Below are 22,315 nucleotides of genomic sequence, written 5' to 3' on the forward strand. Positions count from 1 at the left end.
AGATCATGTCAGCTAGCTAGCTCCATAGACAGTAAAAGAAATGCTGTTTCTCCAACTTCGGTCAGTTACAAGGCAGGATTAGCTGGGAGACTTCTAAATGAGGGCGCACATGTAAGTAGTTCTTTTTGTAGATTATGGTGAACTTGTGTGTGTTGTAGCAGTGCTTTGCTATTGAGAACGAGGTAGCATGCTAATGTTAGCATGCTAACGCTACAAGCTAAAGGCTGCGGTTAGCTAGCTCGTTTCGGCTTGTGACGTCACAAGCTGTGCCGATTTTGAACAGCTGAACCGGAGACTGAAGGCAGGACACATTCAGAAACCATATCTCACTCAAAACAGCATGGATGGAGTTTTTTTCAAAGTTTGTATGCGTCTGGAAGCACCAGAGACACAAAAGAACACCATACAATATGGGCACTTTAAAACTTTATTTATCCTCATGAAAGTACTTTTAGAGTTTAGTAAAAATGCCTTATATTAACACATACATTTGGTAATGATCGTAAATCCCACTAATTCTCATTAACAATAATACAGAAGAAAAGTCACACTGATGTTGACATACACTCCCTTCATCCACACATGCTACAACTCACATTTCCATTATGCTCTCTAAAGGGGTTCCGCCTAATCCTCAGAGAAAAACAAAATGCCATTTCACAATGGCCACGGGTCTAAAAGGCACCCTTCTCATATTCAGAACAGCAATTTACCCTGCGACTCCTCCCTCTTCTCGTTCGCCCAGTAATTGTTAATCAACACAACACATTGTGCGACCAAATTATATTCAAAATACCAAACACTTCTAATAATGTCTTGCAGGGGTAGCAAATGCTGCCATGTTCATTTCCCACTGATTTCCATTTCCTTGAAATTGGGGTTATTATAGTAATGACCGTTATTAGGACTGTCTAGTCATTTGTTTCAGATTCCTCCACATTTCACCCTTCTTTTTGTTGTTCTGTTCACGTAGACCGGATGCACTGCATGCAAATTAAAGGTGAGAGTGTAGAAGGTGATGAAGGGTTTAAAAAGCAATATGAGTACTGTAATTGTGATCAAGGAGAAGAAGCGATGAGGCCTTTTGATATGAACAAATTGAAGGGCTGCCGAACATTGAGACTTGGCCTCTTGTCGTTTGAGAGAGGAGCGATGGAGAGGATGAACAAGTGAGGCGATTATTTTAATTATCGATTAATCTGTTAATTCTTTTTTCGATTAATCTTTTGGTCTTTAAAATGCATGAAAAAGGTGAAAAAGCCCACCCCCCAAACAAATCACACTTTCCAAGGAGATGTCTTAAAATGTCACAATGTTACAGTCAAAAATGCAAAAATTCTCAGTTTACTTTATGATATACGATACGAAACAGAGAAAAGCAGAAAATCCGCACAATTCAGCAGCTGGAACCATATAATGTTTTAAATTTTTGCTTAACAAATTTTTGCTTAACAAAAAAAGGATTAATCAATTATCAAAATAGCTATTTTTTTCAAATCAACTAATTGATTAATCAACTAATTGTTGAAGCTCTGGTGACAAGATTATATATAGACAGAAAGGAAGAAGGAAAAGTAGGAAGGTTAGAAGAAACGGTAGCCGGAGAGTGGCGGTGGGTTCCTGGGATGAGCAAACCAATCATAAGCGTATAACCCTAAACAACAAGAAGTGAGATCAACGACTTGTTAGTAGGGCTGAAAGGATTCCTTGAGTAATTCGATTACTAAAAATCCTCGATGCAAAATGATTTGCCTCGAAGCTTCATTTAATCAATGTTCCCAACGTCTTATCACTCACCGTGTTTCCGCACCGATGATTATTACTGTCGCACACCAGGTGGACGCTGCTGGCGACACATGCCATGAAGAGTGACGGCGCAGATTACAAAATGAAGAAAGAACTTAAATAGTGAGGGTCTAAGAGAAGAGACAGGCTGGAGAAAACGACAAAGTGTCCAACGTTTGGATTCAGTAATTAAACAAAAACTCTGTACAGTGTGTCTACTGCAAAATCAAACTAGCTTACCACGATAATAGCACGACGTCAGTGCTTTAGCATCTCAACAGAAAACATGGAGTCTAACTTAATCATCCATTCCACAAAGTGGACCCGACAAAAGTAAATCACAGTAAGTCGTATGGACGATGAAACTACACCACACACAACAACTACCAAAATCAAAGACAAGAAAATACGTAGTGGTGACTACATTTTGATCTAGAGAGCCGATTTGTTGACCATCCCTTCGGAAAAACAGCTGTTGCGCACCATTTCTCTCTCTCTCTCTCTCTCTCTCTCTCTCTCTCTCTCTCTCTCTCTCTCTCTCTCTCTCTCTCTCTTTCTCTCTCTCTCTCTCTCTCTCTCTCTCTCTCTCTCTCTCTCTTTTTTTCTTTTTTTTCTCTCTCTCTCTCTCTCTCTTTTTTTTTTTTTTTTTTTTTTTTTTTTTTTTTTTTTTTTTTTTTGGAGAAACAAAATCAACGATCTACTAGCATAAGTGTAACAGAGCTGTGTAGCATTGTAATCAAATATATAAATGAAAATAGGTTGAGTATAACTAATATTTACATATAGGCCTACTGTATATACAGATCAGACTCAGGTTGAAACTTGTAGTTCTGAAAGTTAAGTTGCACAATCTTAATGTATGCCTTTAGTTTGCGGTTGTTATTACATTTCAGAAAATGTTTTCTTTAAAAACAATGTAATATGGCACTTAAATGCACTTTATATGTTTAGTTTTTTGAGAGATATTGTATGCAATGTAGGCAATACAAATTTAGCTTTTTCAGAAAATTAAACCAAACTATTGTTTATTATTGCTCTTTAATAAAACAAAAGTATTTCTTATCCGATTAATCGATGGAATAATCGGTAGAATACTCGATTACTAAAATGATCGATAGCTGCAGCCCTACTTTTTAAGTAAAACAACAGAAGAAAGACCGTGAGGGAGAGGAAGGGTAGAACTTGATTTATTTGCTCTTTCAGCTTTTCTGAATTGGACTAATTGTTGATCTCATTAAAAATGGAGTTAAAGGAAAGAATGAAACAAGAGAGGAGGAGGAGGTGAGGAGACGAGAGAAATGCTGTTGGCTGTGATACACAAGGCCTGCCGAGCAGAACGGCTAATCCTAGCCCCCACTCACTCACTCACTCACTCTCTCTCTCTCTCTCTCTCTCTCTCTCTCTCTCTCTCTCTCTCTCTCTTCTCTCTCTCTCTCTCTCTCTCTCTCTCTCTCTCTCTCTCTCTCTCTCTCTGTCTTTCTCCCTCTTTCCCCTCAACACCATTCACAGTCCTTTAATGCAGCTCATGCTGCCCCCTCCAAGTGTCTGCCCGCAAAGAAACTTTCCAAACTCCATCACCATGGCCTCCCATTAATTAGGCCCCAGCCAGCCACGCAGGAACAGCACTTGCGAGTACGCTTCGCATCGCAGCTAGCAAATTAGAAAAGAAAAAAAAAAACAGGAAATGCTGTTTTTTTTCTCTCTTTGTTCTCGGCCTCTACCCACCAGTAGTAAATAGCAGAGGAGGGAGCTTGCGATGTCAGACGCTGTTTACTGATTGTTTTGTTTTAATCCATGGTGGGTTATCCATGCAGCTAGAGCTGCTCAGGTTTCCATTAGAATTTCTTCCAACTTTTTTTTTTCTTTTGTTTCTAATGTGGAGACACTGTTGTTTCTATTGAGCCCCTCAGGAGACTTAATGGAATATGTGCTTTCATGTTTTTGTGTTTTTTGTTTGCCCTACGTCTTTTATCTGGAACAAGAAAGGCAGGCAACAGATCTTTGAATGAGGGGAATTCAACAGAGGTCTCGGTTTCACTTTGTGTGTCAGATATTTGTGCGCCGGTGCACATGAACCCATTGACAGACAGACACCAATCAGTCAAATTCCCTCCTTGTCTCTCAGGTAGAGTCTGTTGCCTATTCATACCAGGAATTTGGATATACTGTATATTAGATGTATAGTTGCACACACGTACATGCAATTTTCTGCCTAGACACACTAAGTCACCTAGTTATAACAAGTGCACTAAATATTATGGTGATAATCTATTTGCAAACAGAACGAGTGTCATCGTCCCATCAAGTGTACTGGAATTCTTAAGGGGAGAAGACATGTTATGGCGGATTATACGTTTAAGACAAGGACTAATTAATCGGGTCACTTAACATGTACTTTAACCACAGATTACTGTTTTTACACAAACTAACCAATATTCTTTTTCTGCACTCCTCTCTGGCTTCATTTTGGCTTTTCATGCTTTTAACACCTGTCCTTTTACTTCTCCTCTCTTTTTCTTCCCTGTCTCCCTGACTCACTCCCTTATATATTTCCTCGCCTCCGTACCCACAGATGTTTCGGATGGCGTGAGAGGTTATCGTGAGGATGATGATGTTGATGGTGAAAGGGGTGAGGATGAGGAAGAGGGGAGGGCTGAGGAAGAGCAGGTCCATTTTGGTGGTGGTGGTAGTGATGATGATGATGATGATGATGATGATACTGTTGCTGCCACATCTGCATCTGCGCTGGTTACTAACCCACTGCCACTGGAGGCCCCTCGTCCAGCCACCTCCAGCACCCACGTACCCCTGGAGCTTACTAACCCCGGCTCTGAGCTAACTTCTCTGGGTAAAATCACTGGCTGAAGCTGTGTGGGGCTGCATGCTTGTTTGTACATTTTTCTAACTCCTTTACCTGCATGGACCTTCTTTGTGTTTTTCCTACATATTCAGGGATCAGTTCTCATATACTGTACATACCCCAACGTAAACTGCCCTCATCAAAATGTGAACAGGCTGGCAGCAAACTGATCTAAACTTAACCCACTCGCTTATTCACTTTTTTACTTACACTCACACTTTAGCTTATACTGCTACTTGCCGTCTATCTTTCAGTGCTTTGTCATGACTTATCCACTATTTACTTGCCCCTCTGACTCGTGCATCATATTGGCTCCTTACTCATTAGTGCTTCACGCAGGAGGAACTAACTTACATTATACTGTGCTGCCATATTGTTTTTTGTATTTTCTTTCATTAGAAACTTCTTTAAGTAGTAATTAATAAACTCTCAAAAGTGCTCCCTAAAACAAAAATAAAATCATATCTTCAGTAAAGCATTTGCTCAAATCTTCAGAGGTAAACTAATTACTTTGTTTCGTATTTCATTTATTTTATTTGCTTCCTCAATATCCTGCCGATGTGAGATAGGTGAGAGTACAGTGAAGGACCACAAGAAACAAACATGAAGACAGACAAATGCTTCATCCAGCTTTGAAGTGCAGTATCTCTGCATTTGTTTTTCTCTTAACCGTTTGTGTGTTTCTCTTTTTTGTTCTTTGTTGGTGCAAATATTTATGTAGTCTTGAAAGAAATGGATGGTGGTGATTGTAACCCTAAAGTAGCTGATACCACACTTCATCCTGTAAATGTTTCTCTCCTAAATGTTCAGTTTTTGTCATCACTTTCCTGCAGCCCAGGTTGTTCCATGTCCTTGTGTTTGTGACAAAGTTCAAGAGTCTATGTTGGGCATCTGTATGTGCATGTGCATGTGCGTGTGTGTGTGCGTGTGCGTGTGTGTGTGAGACGGAGGGAGGTGACACATGAAACAGTTGCCCTCCTGTTCTTTCATCTTCTTCAATGCAGTGGTTTGGCCTGGCAGGGAAGCTGTGGTTACCATTCCCTGGAAAATAAAGCTGGAACTGGAAGGCAGAGAGAGAGAGAGAGAGAGAGAGACTGGGGGAGCAGGGAGGAAAGGACAAGGAGAATGAATAGAGAGAACAAGTTGGGATGAATAGAGTTAAAGGGACGGAGGAAGTAAGGTTTGACTGATGGAGGGAGTTAGTAACCGAAAAGTTAGTTTTGGGGAAAATTCATGTAAAAGGTTCTATAAAGGAGAAGACTATTTCAGCATTAATGTGAAAACATTTTTGGCTCGTAAAAGTTGATCATCAGATCTTATTTGAAGACAAACAAAAAACAAGACAGCAAGAAATAAAGATTTTGTGCAAAGTTGGTTATGGTTCTAACACAAAATCATATGGTAGTAACTGTTTCTGAATACAGAAAATAAAGATGTCATTGAAAACTGAAAAGGTGAAAATACATTCCATTACCAGGCTATTAGTTACACCTAACTAAAACTAATGAAGTCTAATATAACAGCCCTGGAATAAACTCTACTTTTAGGAAGATTATGTTTTTTTTTAATGTTTTATAATTTTTTGCTGAAGCGGTTTTAGATTCAAGACTCAAGATTAACTTTATTGTGCCACATCATGGGAAATTTGTCTTGGGCACTTAACCCATGCTGCAGCCATAGTAAACACAGATCTGGTCCTGATGGTGTATAAAACCCAACATTGTGTCATGCAATGCATTAGTTAAACATACTCAAAAAAAATAAATAAAATCAAAACAAATGAGTATCAGTGTAGAAATCACAAGTACAACAATTACAAATCTCCATCGTCGTGCAGGCCTGTTCTGCCTTTTACTTGCGGCTATTTAAGAGCATAGACACTGGGATAAATGAGTTTTTGAAAGTAGTTCTGTAGTTTGTGGTGTCTTTCAAATATTTCTTTCACCCAGTTTCTATCAATGGGGATAGACTAAATATAAAAAAACTAGAAGATAAAGTATGAGCTAACAAACACTTGAAAATGAGGCCTGCTCCCTCTGCCTGTTTTTCTGGTTTCCCTCCATCTTGCCCTGTGGTTACCATGGTGATAGTCCCATCAATGTACACTCAGTACCTCATCTCTCCGCAGTACAAACAGGACTTAAGGCTCCCTAGTCTGTCCAGATCTCTATCTTTCTCACACAGCATCCCTTTCCACTCATGTGTTTGTGTGTATATGTTCCTTATCAATGTGTGTGTGTGTGTGTGTGTGTGTGTGTGTGTGTGTGTGTGTGTGTGTGTGTGTGTGTGTGTGTGTGTGTCGCAAACTAAGTTGCTTTCCCATATTAATTGAACATTGTAGTTTGTGTGTACAGTATGTGACACGTAGTGCTTTAGTTCACTTCAAATGTCATGATAGTCATGTAGTTTGTTTTGTTCACTTTTCTGTTTTGTTTATGTTTCATTGTATTGCACTGTTTGTACTCATTATCTCTCTCTCGCTCTCTCTCTCTCCAGGTACTAACAGTAAGCATGTGGATCTGAAGCTGCAGAAGCTGGTGGAGGTCAGCCCAAGAAGACTCACCTCCCCTTCATCCCCGTCCTCCACCTCCTCCTCATCCTTACCCACTACCACCTCCACCTCCCCAGTGAGCCCTACGGAAGGACTGGAGGTACGCACATATACTCATCTGAAAACACCCACTGTGTATCTTTATTTTCTTTCTGTGCACCTCTCTTTCCTTTTATCGCTCTCTCGCTCTCGCTCTATTTTTTCTCTCTCCCCTCTTCTCTCCACACCATCAAAGGGTCAGTCCAATCAATCAGGTCCGATTGACCCTGGTTGTCAGCCGGCTGACCCTGTGTACACATCAGTCGGTGGGCCACTTCATGTAAGACCATAGCTTATCCCTCTCGTGTCCATATGAGTCTGTCTAAAGCCACCAGACACACACACTGGCATCCTAATGCTCTACATAACATGTAGCAGTTCCCTTCTATTGACTATGACCTTTTCAGACAGGTGTGTGTGTGTGTGTGTGTGTGTGTGTGTGTGTGTGTGTGTGTGTGTGTGTGTGTGTGTGTGTGTGTGTGTGTGTGTGTGTGTGTGTGTGTGTGTGTGTGTGTGTGTGTGTGTGTGTGTGTGTGTGTGAATAAGTGGAGAAGGGGGTTTGTTGCTGCTGCATGTGTCTGTCTTCTGATGTGAATATTGAGTCAACAACAAGTAGTCGGCCAGCCTTAACATCTGTTTAATTGATTTTAAATGTCAAGTGAAATGAGGTGTGTGTGTGTGTGTGTGTGTGTCTGTGTCTGTGTCAGTACCAGTGAAACCCTCTGTGCTTATGGCGACACAGGGTGTCTTTGATCGTTGATTCACATAAACACCCTCTTGTGTTCAAAGCCTAAAAGGCTAAGTCCTTTATGGCCAAAAGAGTGCGTATGTGTGAGCGTGTTACCACTTGACCCTTAGAGAAGTAAAATCACCATTTGGTTGAGACCTATCCAAAACACCTTAGCCAAAAGTGCGTGCATTCAGTGCCTTGTTCTGCCTGATTTGATCACAACTGTGAAATATAAACTTTTCCCAAGTAAGCGGTCATCAGCACCTTACATGTTAGCTACATCGCCATTACAGTATGAATATGTGTGGGGGGGAACATTAGACACATGCTCTCAAGATGAAGGCCCTTTTATAAATGCATTACTTTTACCAGCTATTTTTGAAGACGTTACCTGGCTATCTCAACAAAATTTAATTGAAAATTTTAACTATCCTTGATTGAGAACTAAATAGTTTGTTACTGGTGCAATTGTTTGAGTTTAAAATAATATCAAAAGATTAGTTAGCTTGTGAACTACAGTCTAACTAATTATAACCGTCTTGTTATGAATATGTATGGTTTGCACGGAACGAAAAAATCATGATTAGCTGTTGAGTAGCTGTTTAGGATTAAATGTGCAACAGGTACAATTTTTGTGAAATTTATCATGAAATAGTTGTAACATATCAGGTGTTTGATTGGGTTGTTAAACAATACCAACAACTCTAAGGAAACAAATAGGTGCTGAATCTTCTAGCATCCAAAAATTTATATTATTGTTATTATTTTTACAAATGTGCACATATATATAAAAGTTGTATGATTTTTAAACTGTCTTGTCCCAGGAGGATTGTGCAACCCAAAAGTCCTTCAGGCGGGTGGAACGACCAGCAGGAACATCACAGACACACACACACACACACACACACACACACACACACACACACACACACACCCTCTCATTAGTGATTGTGTGTATGCGCAGCCTCGGTAGCCCACGATAAGGGCATGCGACACTCGGCAGACTGCATCGTTAGTCACGCAGCCCCCTGCATTCACAGACTCACACGCACCAAAAGCACTGAATCTCCACCACTGCCACAGCGATGATAGCAGCGATAAGAGATAGAAAGAAAGCGAGTAAAAAGGGAGAGACACCCCCAATATCTGCTTGTCCCAGAGTGTAAAAGGGAGGCAGAGGGGTAGCCAAGTGGGCAGGTGCTGTGTGTGTGTGTGTGTGTGTGTGTGTGTGTGTGTGTGTGTGTGTGTGTGTTGTCTTTGGTCATTATCATATTGGTGTGTTTATGTGTGTGTCGTTGTAATGTGGCAGCAGTTTCACTTTCCTGCAGTGCTGTTTAACCTCTGGTTGTAGTCCACTGAACATGTCAGATTCACAACTGTTAAACAATAAGTAATAATTGGGTAGACGGCCTCAGTGTCCTAATCAGTCTCCCCGGGGATTTACTCTTTTGCTAAATCAACAGTTCACCAGCCAACACACTAAAATGTATAAAAAAACAAGTCGTTATCCTGAAAATATGATAGTGACAGCAACATTAATCCAATAAATCCTTTGACATCCAATTATTAGTGTTTTTTATACTTTTCCAGCAAACAAACGTATGAAATATTCATAAAATCACAAAGTCACTTGATGGACTACTGTCCGTAGCAACTTATGCTGCTGTGAATACTTTGTTGAGTGGGTGGCTGGAATGGAAATCTATGTGACCTAAAGTACACACTATTTACTTTATATTCCTTTAATGAAAGGCAACTATGTATATAATTTGACATTTTGAATTAACACACTGCCACACCACCGCACCATTGATTGCTTAATCACTATGAAATGATTGCTTTTTGAGTGCCGCCATCCCGGAGCACCCAATTCACTCAGTAACCTAAACCTGTAACAATAAGTTGGATATCACAGTGAAGAAGAGATGTTTATGTGAAAATATTCGCAGAAAGAAGATTTCTTTTTTGCCACTTCTGCCCCAGCAATCTCTTAAAGACCGAACATTTGAGGGACATCACATTACATATTTGTATATTCCTTTTCTTTACAAAGTGTCACTTTGGACTGTTAAATATTTGAAGTTGCAGTCTTAACGTCAATGGAAACCAAACCTTAATTTGGCACTGAATACATTTTTGTGATTGTCACTTTTCATTGGAAGATGTAGAGATTCAGTTCAGTTATATTTAGATACTGTAAGTAAAAACATTCAGACCAAGAGAAGGCTTTCATTTGCCAGTGTTTTGTCTTTGTCACTGTTCCTGCAATCTGTAATTTAAATCTGCTCTTCTGCGTTAGGGTTACACACAAACAGTAGCACTTTCACACATCCAAGCTCTGGAGTTATATTTTAAAATGTTTAATTGGGCATTTTCTATATACCACTTCATGAATAAATTTGCCTCCATTTGACTTGACATAAGGTTTTAAGAGGCTGGTAGAAACTGACAGACTAATAGTCAAAACAAAGTGAGAACAGACTAATTGCTGACATTGTTTTTGAAAGTCAATAATCTGAAGCTAAACTAACAACTCCCCGTCTACAGCTTGTTCCCCGCCCATACTGTCTCTATTAGTTTTCACACCCTGCTTGACTATCTCCCTCCGTCTCAAGCAGTGGAACATGTTTGCCCTAATTGTCGACTTTATTACACGTTTCGCCATCTTATTAACGTTACCACAACATCAATCTTAGCCGGAGTCGGTTTCTTTTCCACTCGGCTTGGCATATTTGGAAGCCTGGTAATAAAGCATTTCTGCACAACGTTTTTGATAGTGGAAGAAGCGAGCGTGTAGCTTTTTAACACATGTTCACTTTGAAAACAATAGCATTTTTTTGCATTTTGCATAATCTGAATATATTTTCTGGCTCAGGGTTTTGTTGAAAGTCAAGTTAATTGCCTGCTTTTTGTCTCTCTCATGAGTGAGAGAGAGAATTGAGGTGTGTGTGTGTGTGTGTGTGTGTGTGTGTGTGTGTGTGTGTGTGTGTGTGTGTGTGTGTGTGTGTGTGTGTGTGTGTGTGTGTGTGAGTGTTGTTGCGCTAACCTATCAGCTTCTACCAGATTTAGCTCATGGGCTGTCAGTAAGTGTGTTTGCAAACATGTGTTTACAGGTGCACTAATGGAGTGCATGTTTTTTTTGGTCACAATAATCACAGAGCAGCTGTGAAATCCTGAAACGACTAACTAACTAACTCCTAATAAAAGCCTGAGATCCGATCCAAGTGGCTGGTAGAGGCTGACAAAATAATAGACAACATGTGAAGTGGCAGCAGACTAATTGCTGACATTGTTTTTTAACAACAAGTTTAACAAACTTCTTCCATTTACGTGTGGGGTTTTTTAACTGTTCATTTTCTTTTAATCTTTTTATAACAGCCATTATTTGGAGTTGAACTCTCTATGTGCAAGTTCTTGAAGTTGCATGTGATCATCAGTTGCTTTCACCCATCTCTCCACATCTCTAAAATCTACATGTTGAGAAAGAACAAAACACATCATCTGTGGCAGGAGAACTAAAATGTCATGACTGTACATGTACATTCTTTTATCTCTTATATCGCAGTTAGATTTATTTATAGCACCCTCTGTTATTTTATATCATGATTTGACAGTGTGCTACCTTGTTGCATATTATCCTAACTCTCTTATGTGTTAGAGTTAGATATTAGAGCAACACCAGAATACTGTAGCCTCAACTTCAATGTAATTACAAGTAACCACTGTTGAATGCACTCTATTATATTCCTCTGTGACATAGCATCAACAGTAAGCAATACTTGTCCACATTTTCTTTGTGTTTGACAGAATAACGCTGAGGAATTGCGAGCAGAGCGGCTGCGCAGAGCGACAGAGAGGTTGCGTAGCCCAGTAGTCTTCAACAAGGATTCTGCAGTCAGGAAAACACAGCTGAAGTCCTTCAGCCAGTATGTGGAGAGCCGACCAGGTGGGGGACAATGCAACACAAACACACACACACACACACACACTGCATACAGCATTTTTCACGGAGGTATGTTTGCACACAGCAACACTTGACTCACATATCCAATTCACACCTCAGATTCATAAGAGTGATGGCAGCAGTGTAAGTCTTGTGATTACAATTCTTTATTTATTTTTGGTCCAGAAGGGCACTCCAGCCTCTCCAACTCCACTAACCACCTGGCACTCTAAGCACGTTAAACGACATCTGTATGCTATGATACATCAATAAAACGACCAAAATAAATCTCTCAAGTTCTTATGTGTATCTCATTGTATGTACTTTCTTTCCCCCCCTTTCACACTCCTTCATCCCACCAGAGGTGAAGAGGCAGAAGTCTGTTCCTGAGGATCTGAAGAAGGCTGAAGAGGATAGAGGTTCACCGACGGACCTTGATATTCGCCGACCATTTGAAGAGGAGGTTTGTCGTTTTCTTTCTCCTAAATCATACTTATGTTTTAGCAGAGGGTTTTAATTACATGCCTTGAACTTCATCCCACCTGCAAAAACTAACAGGAAAGTCAGAAAGAATTTAAAAATCCATACCATGAAAATACAAACCGCCCGAAAGCAAGCTATGAGTTATTACTGTGATAAGTAGCTACCCTTGATTCTGCTTCTGGTCATGGCCACCAGCTTCCTTTTGGTCTACTTTTCCTGCAGCTGTTGCTTCATGAAGCTTTTGTGGTGAGCTTAGCAAATAGGGGAGTTAAAGATTGGGAGTTAGGTGGTAGGATGTATTGCTCCTACTTGGCTTTTATTTATTTCCTGTTAGTCAGCTTTCGTTCTGTCTATCCTCTCTTGTCTTAGATAAATCTATCACTGAGCTCTTCTGCTTAAATTTCCCTTCTCTGCTTCACCTTGTCCACCCTCACAGACACTTACCCTCCCCTCTTTCTCACAGAGACACCCAAGTATTGATCTAACAGACATTTTAATTATAACAATTGTAGATATCAGCTGCCATTTAGAGGTGTGTGTGTGTGTGTCTACGAAGAAGTTGTGTGCCTATGTGTCCTTCAAGTGTGTGTACACACACACTTACACTCTATTCAGCCTGTGTTTGAACTTGTGTATAAAAGTGCTATTATTTCAATGAGTGTGTATGCAAGTGTGTGTGCCACTAGAGACCATGGGGTGAATCTCTCTTTGCAAGCAGCCCTCTCCTACCCTCGACCCTGCACCCTCCACCAGAGTCACGCACACACACACACATACACACACACACACACACACACACACACACACACACACACACACACACACACCCTCCTCCCAGTGCCTGGGCCCCAGGGTTAATGGGTGTTCAACCTTTCCATTATCCCGATCAGCCAAGAATTACCTGCTGAATGATGTTTGCATTAATATAATATATATGGTAATTTCCCTCCTCTTAATTACGGCTGGGCCGAGCGCGGCAAGGGGAGTGGGCTGATCATGTGTAAAATTGATTTGCCAAGGAAAAATATGGTGATAAAGTGAGAGCGCGCAAGGAGGAGGAGGGAGGGGAAAGAGGAGGCTGCTGGGAATCAACACACACACGCACAAATCCCACGTGCGCAAAGGCACACACTCACACACTGGGAAGAGTACAGGAAAAAGTGCTGGCCTGGGTGGAATGAGAAAAAAAAAGAAAAAAAACTTTCTCTCTCTCCTGCTCACTAGTTCTCCTTCCCATTAAGAAAAATGAAGTGCATCAGCAATAAAATGGAGATATTTTTCCGGATGCATCCTCAGTAGTGAATTTGAATAAACATTTTCTTCACTCGGAGGAGTTTCTCTGGAGAATAGCAAGCAGTCAGGAGACAGAGGTGAAGAGGGGTCAGAAATGAAGTGTATTGAGTGCACATGGTTATAGAGGTGTGTGTGTGTGTGTGTGTGTGTGTGTGTGTGTGTGTGTGTGTGTGTGTGTGTGTGTGTGTGTGTGTGTGTGTGTGTGTGTGTGTGTGTGTGTGTGTGTCTAAGTATGTATAGTTATGGAGTGGCTGGTGTATGTGTGTATGAGAAGTTGGAAGAAAGACTTCTCAGAAATGGGAGAGTGGGTATGTGATGGTAAGGTTTATTTTAAGGGACTATGGCGACATTTAACCTCTAACTTTTCAAACCATTTAGAAACCCGTCATGTGAGACAAACACAGAGGTTCTAAATATTTGGTTTGAATTCATTTCAAATACATGCACTTTTAGTGTATTTAATTAAAGTGTTCATGAACACTAAAGAATTACCACACTAGGGAGGGATGTCCACTATTGAAAAATTAGCAGTTTAGGATTGGATGTCAACAGTATGAGATATAACTGGAAAATATACTCAAAATCGGGTTTATTATTATTTTGCCCTGGTATTTTTGGTTTGATAACAATAAACATATTAAGAGAAAACAAAGATAAAAATCAGGAGAAATTTTTTTTTTATATATATATATATTTATAATATAATTTTTATAATGAAAGAGCTGTACAGTTTTGTGCAGGAATGTGCCAAATCTTGACCAAGGAAGTTCACAGTATTAAGTTAACAATCCAAATGATGTTGTAATGTAATGCATTGAGACGGACGTGGAGGCTGTGCTGTAATCTAGCTCAAAGTGCTATTAGGGGTGTAAACTATTGATCTATCATTGATTAATCAACACCGTTGGATTAACTGCATCGGTGTCAACTATGATCAGAGCCTTTGATGCAGGAGTGGTTTCTATACAGGGACAGCACAGGAGAGCTATAGGAAAGGTCGTACCTTGATGACGTGTAGGAGGCCTGTGGCTTTTCATCCAACCTGTTCATTGTGGCTGTTGCTTCTTTTACAAATCGTTCATTTGATCACCAGCCCTTCATTCAGCACATTTTTATGTTAAAATGTTAAAAGGAGCAGACCACACATACGACTAATGCCTAAGCACATAGATACTCATAAATAGAAACGAGTGCGATTTGGTTCACCAAGTATTGCTGAATTGTTTTGTTTGACCATTTGTTGAGCAGTGAGTCTGAGTTACAACATTTTGTGGTATTTACTTTGTGATTCAAATAATCTGCATGTGTTCATTTCATTTATGAAATAGACTCCTAGTTTACTTGGGTTGAGCTGTGAACTTGGAGAACACGCTTCTGTTTCATTTGTGTTGTTAAATCGATTACTGATTAGTAACATGACCAATGAATATATCAGAAAATTCCTTAAGTGTTATCTTGATTGTTTTGTGTGTGTGAATAAAGATTTATTTTAATATGTCTTCATTCACAGTACTCACAGTAGATAATTAAAGCTTTACTGCTCATAGTGCCATAAAGTGGATTTGAAGATGTGAGAGAGGAATTCAAAAATACCAAACAAGAGGGAGCAACAGTTAGTCTTCATGTTATCTCAAATTGTGAATGATTTGTGGACACACTACACATCTATATTTACATTTTCACTCTCCTCCCTCTGCTTTATCTTCTCTTGTCATTTCCTTTTCATTTTTTTCCATTTTCTTTTTTTCTATCCCTGCATTACCTTTTTGCTTCATTCCTTTTCTGCATTTCTCTATTCCCTCATTATGTGTCATTTTTTTTTCTCTTTCTCTGTTTAATTCTATATCGCAGTACTCTTCCTTTTCTCTCATAACAATTCTCTCTCTTTCTCTCTCACTCTCTCTCTCTCTCTCTCCCTCTGGTTGACAGAAGGCGTTCAAAGACACCAGTCAGTATGTGGTTGGGGAGCTGTCTGCGCTGGAGAGCGAGCAGAGGCACATAGACGCCCGAGCAGCTCGCGTGGAGAAGAGGCTGCGCTATCTCATGGACACAGGTACCCCAAGCCCAATTACACTGGAAAAACTGTTTTGGCAAATTGAGCGTACGCACGCACATACACACGCATGTACACTCAGGGAGTTTGTGTGTGTATATTTATGTGTGCGTTTGTGTGAGAGAGAATCTTTGAAGCCCCCTCTCCCTCCCTTTTGGTTGAATGTTGCACGACGGAGCGCTGGGTGGATATGAAAGGAGGGGATGGGGGGGTTGAGGGAGGAGGAGGAGGTGGAGAAGGGAGGGGAAGGGTGGGTGGGGAGGGAGAGTAGGAGTGTGTCTCAGGGATGGGAGAAGAAGGGAGACCTCTCTGGGCTGGGGTGATAAGGGAGCCCTTCATGGGGGAAACGATAACTGGGTGCGATAGCGGAGCCCCAGCCGAAGTCTCCGCTGCAGCCGTTTGCCAGCTGCGGCCCCAGCCAGCCAGCCTCCACACTATTGAACAGTGCGCTCAGCCATGCACGGCTACACACATACACCCTCCTTCCCTAGTACATATCTGGCCTTCATTGATATGCTGTATAAGGAAACACGGTGGTGAGTTAAAGGGAGGCGAGAGGGAGAGGCGAAGAAATGTAAAAAAATAAAATAAAATAAAACACGAGCAACACAACATGAGCACTGACACAAATCCACGACAGACACACAAATGCTTACACACCCACGCATACAAAGTGCAATCTGGTTTGGCGTACGGAGCCAGATTCGGAAGGTTTTTATTTAAGATTTGGCCGGGGGTAAAGCCTTGTTAAGACATGAGACAGTGTGCCGAGCCAAAAGAGGGGCCTTGGCTCTGTTAAGTCCCTAACTGTAATTGGAGAATAGCATCCCATTATTGATACTAAACCATCCCATTCCTCACCCAAGAATGCTGTTGGAGAAATAAAATGCATGGTTCCAGGAAGTGTAAAATTTAGCAAATGTTCTGAAAGTGTAGTTACAGTATTTTGCTGTAGTAATTTAGCAGCAGCTCTCGTGCTTCTTCGGATATATCAGTGCCCACCTTGGTGGATTTAGCCCCCAAAATCCTAAAAAAGCAACACGGGAGGATAGACGAGCAGTTTTTTAGAAAAGGAAACTGGGGCGGTGGGATTTACGCTCACCTTCCCCATCCCATTTGGGTCCTGATATTGAGACTATCTCTCCTCTGTTTGTTGTGTTCACTTTCCTCCTTTTCGCCTCCCTCCCTGCCTCTATGCCCTCTTCCCCTGTCGGAGCGCATGCCATTGTGTCAATCTGAAGGGCTGTTTTTCCTTCTTCTTCTTCACCCACTGATAAACCAGCCGCTAGCCAGCAAGACGCCAGGTTATTTACTTCCAAACACCTTCAGCCATATATATATATATATATATATATATATATATATATATATACCTGCAGCCACATGATGGCTGCAGCCCCATCCTGAAAAGTATGATTCTCTAGAAAAAGGAAGAGGGTGACAACAGGGAAGGCGAGGACAAAATAATAAAAGGATATCAAGAAGATAAATTCACCAAGGTTTCTTTTCACCCCCTTATAACATCAGTGGGGAATGAAATAAAAAAAAAAGTGCAATCCACAAGTCAACACATGGACTACTGGGTGATACAGTGTAATATATATGGGTGATAAGGTATGTATTATATACTATAAAACTACATTTTTTAAGTGCCACATTTGTTCGGTGCTGCTTAAGTTATCATCAACAGCAGTGAAACATGTACAGTTAGCCTATTAGGTCCTGTATGAGGCACCAGTCATTATTTAGGGCTCATAAAATAATAAAACGTGCACCATCAAATTGGTACCGATTCCAGACTGGCATTGCGTTGCAGCACAGAAAAAGAAAAGTTGCCACATGATGTTGAGCACCTTTCTCACTTCCTGAAAGCGCATTTCTGTTTCCATATCTCATTTTGCAGCACTTATCCTAGAGACTCATCCAATAGGTTATGGATTGTGCCTCTAGGCCAAGGTCTCGAGGCATCAGAGTGAGATGCGCCAGTGACAGGTGGTAACTAAAGTAACCTTTATCACCTCGGCAACTGAGGTCACCTTTCTATATGCTGTCATAGATGATAGATATTTTTCTCTGGACCTAGAATGTCTGATTGAAGTTGTGGCTGATTGGCTGTAAGCAAAACATCCGGTATTGATCCATCACATCTGACTGGTGCCTGCACTTTTCTAGGGGACATGGTGGGAAATTTCCACTTGCTACCAGCAAATGTTTTTACTCTGCCAGCCACTCTTTTGAAGGAAAGCTAGTGTCCAAAGGTCCTTTTTATTTCCGCATATCTAATTAGATGTCCAAGTGCCTGGTTCAATTTGGGGACTTACAAAGTCACAGTGCAATTAAAGAATGTTACTTTCTTCAAGTCTTGATGAGGTTTTTCTTGGATGCCAATAAAGGTAGTAAGACAGCCCCCCCGTCATGATGAATTGAAGTTTGGGCTTTTGGTACAGTTGTTGTATGGACATTAATATATATGTTAGTCAAAATATTTTGTCTCCTACCACTCCCCAATTATTCACCTGTGTGAACTGATACCTATTTACGAAATCCACCACCAATCATTGACTGCCTCCACTAGTCTTATGTCTCTGTCCCCAAAGTAAACCAAGACTAAAACACCAATACTCTTCATAAAGCAGTCCCCACGTGTTAAACACAAGGACAGCACACACTCAAGACACTGTAGTTCTGGAGTCATGCATTAAAACTACATCACCTGTCACATGAGACGGGTATCACAACTCAGTAGGAACAGAACTGTGTGTTTCCACTCTACATCTACAAACCTGAGACAGCAGTTGAGCTTTTGAGCGCAGACCTTTTCTTGAGAAAAGCTTGGACAGAAATAACATTTGACACCACTTTCCACTATTTCAATTGTTCAGATGTCATTTTAACAAACGATTAGATAATAAGGAACTCAGTTGAAGTAGAGGTACAGTGAAGGCTGGATGTCACAGAGAGGAAGTCACAGCTGCTGTTCATGTGTTGAGAGTTGTATAGATCTATTCTTAAAACAAATGTTCTAATGTGAGGTTAGCAGCCCTTTAGAATTTGGTTTATTCTTAGGAACGGTATCAATGTAGGTCATTGACTATTCCCGCATCAGCAGTTTTACGTTTAGCCATCTGTTTAATAATGTGTATGCGTGTTGATTATACCCAGCAGAATTTGGTTTGTTCAGACTTTCTAAGGAGGGTGTCAGTGCATATGATCATGTGATTCAGACCTCTTGAGGTAAGTTTGGGTGAGCTCAGTGTTGCAGTGGTGCTGTGGTAGCGCACAGCGCTGCAGGACTGATGGGCAGATGTGAACAGACAGACCGACTGACCCATGACTGATTGTTCATCTCTCTGCTCCACCAGCAGAAAGCTTGGAAAGATCCACTGTGCTCTGCTAGTCCTCAATATTCCCTTCTTTGATATCACATGCTTTTGCTTTGTCATTCACTCATCCATTCCCCCCCTCTCTTCTCTCAGTAAGAAGTTTGTCATTCTGCCTATATGTGCATGTGTAATGTTGGTCACAATGAATTAAGTTTTTAATAATCTTAATTTTTAAATTCTTCGTGTTAAAAGTAACTTATCCTGTTACTTTTTTCATTTTTGTGCTTTCTTTATCACTATTTTTAATTTTTTGTGTCTTTCTGTGTCTCTATATCGCACTTTGTTTCTCAGCCCTCTGCTTCTCTGCATCACTTTTCATTTGCTCTATTCCTTTTTATCCCTGTGAATCTCTATTTCTTTCTCCTTTCTCTCACCCCTGCTCTCCCTCCTTTTACACCTCCCCCTCCCCCCGTTTGGGCACAATGCAGCTTTCTGCAGCATTTTCTATTACGCCGCGGCCCTCCCCAGATGAATCCCAAGTAATTGGGGTGGTTAATTTATTTACTCAGAGGCAGTTCACAGCACATTAAATAATAGAGATAATTGAACAAGAATTGTCAAGTGTCTTCTGATATCAGACACATTACAGGAGGGAGTGTGCATAAAACTCTATTTCTATGCCCCCATTGTTTATGGTAATTAAGTACACAGATTTATTCCTTGGTTGCCTTCCAAGCTTATGGCAAGCGCCATTGTTGTCTTCTATTAATATGTAATCAGTAAATAGTTTAATTTTCTAATCTGCGGTTGGAGAATTCACTTTCTAACAACTCTTAATTACTGCTGGGCTCTAATGAGTCTCGCCATGCCGATGCAGCCAGCCAATCAGAGGCCAGGTCTGGGTCGGGGGGGAATTTGAATTCCTGCGGCGCCCCCCCTCGACTAATGAACTTGTTATTCTTGCACCATTGGGAGCACTGTCCTTCACACATTAGGAGAATGTTCCCCTCCTGCAACAGACCAAATATTATATTATATTATATACGAGTTTATTGATTATATGAGAAGAATATTAGTGCATTTCAACAGAAGCTGTGTTTTCATTACATATACACTAGAATATTATTACACGGTTGTCTTTAAGCTATATGCGTTAAACTTTTTAACTATCATCTATACACAGTGCTCTACGGCTTGCTTAAATTAAAAAGCTTGAACTTTTGATGGCGTCTTTAATATGTTTTATTACTATGCTAATTTTTATCAGAATGAAGATACCATTCATCGTTATTGTGTTTCTACCAATGCATAGAATGCTTCTGACCTTGGCATTGTTAGTTTTCTAAAGGTATTGTTACACAGAAAAATATATCAAACACTCCTTATTGAAAATTCAGCTTGCGGTATGAACAAGCATTCAAATGCATCTTGTAGCCTTCGCATAAAATCCCCTGGCCTCTGTTTGAATATATCTCAACCACCCCCTACCTGGCCCCTGCACCTATTTACACACACCTCCCATTTCAAATAGCTATATAACCTGCAACAATGGACGCAATTATCCAAATAATGGCACTTAGCCGCACCGCAAAGCTGCCTCTCACCTACTGCGCATTTGATAAGAGATAAACAAGCAGAGAGAGTAGAGAATGAGTTTTAGCTCTCCCAGATTAACATATGTTTAAAAATTGCACTCGAAGCCGATAAGATTGACACAGGGTTTTTATGGCACACGCTCCTTTAATCTGCTTTTGTGTCTGCGAGTCGACGAGAGGAGAATGGCACAAGGAGGGATCCAGCAAGAGCTTAATGTACTTTACACATGCAGCCATCTCATTGCCGTCACATTGGAAAGGGCTGCTGGCTGTGACTTGGTGTGTGATTGTGTGGAGGATTGCAGAACAGTTTAAACGTCAACCTGTGGCTCTAAATCACAGTCCTCCAGACTAAGACCTGCAGGCAAATTTTGATTAATCTTATTGTTTTTGTTTTATTTGCCATTATCAGGATATAAATGATTTAGGATCGCTACTCTGATGTATTTACAACTGCCCTATAACAGTTGTAGAAATATTACTCTCATATTTTGAAATTGGAATCTACACGATTGCTTTTAAAAAAAAAAAGCCCTTATTTTTAAGCTGTATTCCAGGCTGGTAAGGTGTTCACATTTCCCTCAGATAATCAGTGTAGTCCTAACAATGATGGTAATGTGGTGCAGGCATCATTGTGTGTTACGTTTATATTTCCTTAGCAAGTGAGCCGCCCTCTCACTCTTTTTCCCATGCCTGTCGTCCTAATCCACATTGTGGCAGCGACATCTTATAGTTTGACTAAAGATTTAAGCTGGGCTACGTGAGTGGCATAGGGACTCACACACACATTCTCACATATACGCATGCACATCAAGCCCTGCCTTGCCTTGTTGCAGCAACACAAACAGCCTGTGCAGCTTTAAGTATATTATCAGAGGCAGTTCTTTCACAAACGTATTGCTGAAGAAGCTTAACATTAATTATTGTAACTTTGGGCAGATTACATCCGTGCCCGCCTTGTAAGCGCAGGCAGACTCATCTTGACCTCCTATACGAGAGCTTAAAGACACAAGAATGGCATTTTACCAACTTTAATGGGATAACCAGTCTAATCTTTCAGCACTGACAGAAGAAAAAAGTGTTTAGACTATAATACCCTCCCCAGTTCATAGACTATAAGATGGAGGAAGAGAGGTTTTGGTGTTGGCTTTAATCAGCGTTCACTTTGTTTTTCAGGTGCTACAACTCGTTTCTTCTGTTGTATTGTTTTGGTGAAAAAAGAAAAGTTCTTCTGTGCCCTTTCGAAAAGGAATCAAGTAACCTTAAGCTTCAATCACAGCTCTCCTCCTGAATATCCCAATAAAGGTAGACCTGAAAATAAACACAGGCTACGCTGAAGGCTTGACCACTGCCTGAATTGTGATTTAAATTGTTAAGCAGAGAGATTGCGTCTGTTGTTTATCCATAATCACAGACCCGATTTGTAAGCTAAGCTCATGGCAACTGATATAGAAACAGCCAAAAGAAGATGTCTCCTTTTTTGAAGCCTTTGGTCATTTTCTTGTTGTGGTTGTTGTTGTCAGGGTTTCGAAAAGAGCACTCACTTTCAATCAAATGGGTTTGTATCAGACCACAGTGGAATGTGTTTGTGGTCATCTTGAATTCACTTCAGGAGCAAATGCACCCCTCTTCCCTATGGGGGAAGAAAATAAATCTAGGG

At 40.6% G+C, this 22,315-nt stretch overlaps 1 protein-coding gene across 7 annotated transcripts in view; it reads left to right on the top strand.

The window, feature by feature from the left end:
* Positions 1-22,315, top strand: part of ehbp1 (EH domain binding protein 1) — a 160,362-nt gene that overhangs the window by 108,715 nt on the left and 29,332 nt on the right. For 3 of the 7 annotated variants that reach the window (XM_039783406.1, XM_039783407.1, XM_039783403.1), the window contains exons 18-22: positions 4,358-4,414; positions 7,142-7,296; positions 11,773-11,911; positions 12,271-12,371; positions 15,614-15,737. In XM_039783406.1, coding sequence (XP_039639340.1) covers positions 4,358-4,414; positions 7,142-7,296; positions 11,773-11,911; positions 12,271-12,371; positions 15,614-15,737 — 576 coding nt within the window. Of the gene's footprint in view, positions 1-4,357; positions 4,634-7,141; positions 7,297-11,772; positions 11,912-12,270; positions 12,372-15,613; positions 15,738-22,315 lie in introns of all 7 variants that reach the window. The other 4 variants (XM_039783401.1, XM_039783402.1, XM_039783405.1 and 1 more) reach the window with 3 other exon arrangements.

The sequence above is a fragment of the Perca fluviatilis genome, chromosome 19, assembly GCF_010015445.1.
Source record: "Perca fluviatilis chromosome 19, GENO_Pfluv_1.0, whole genome shotgun sequence".
NCBI classification, from domain to species: Eukaryota; Metazoa; Chordata; class Actinopteri; order Perciformes; family Percidae; genus Perca; species Perca fluviatilis.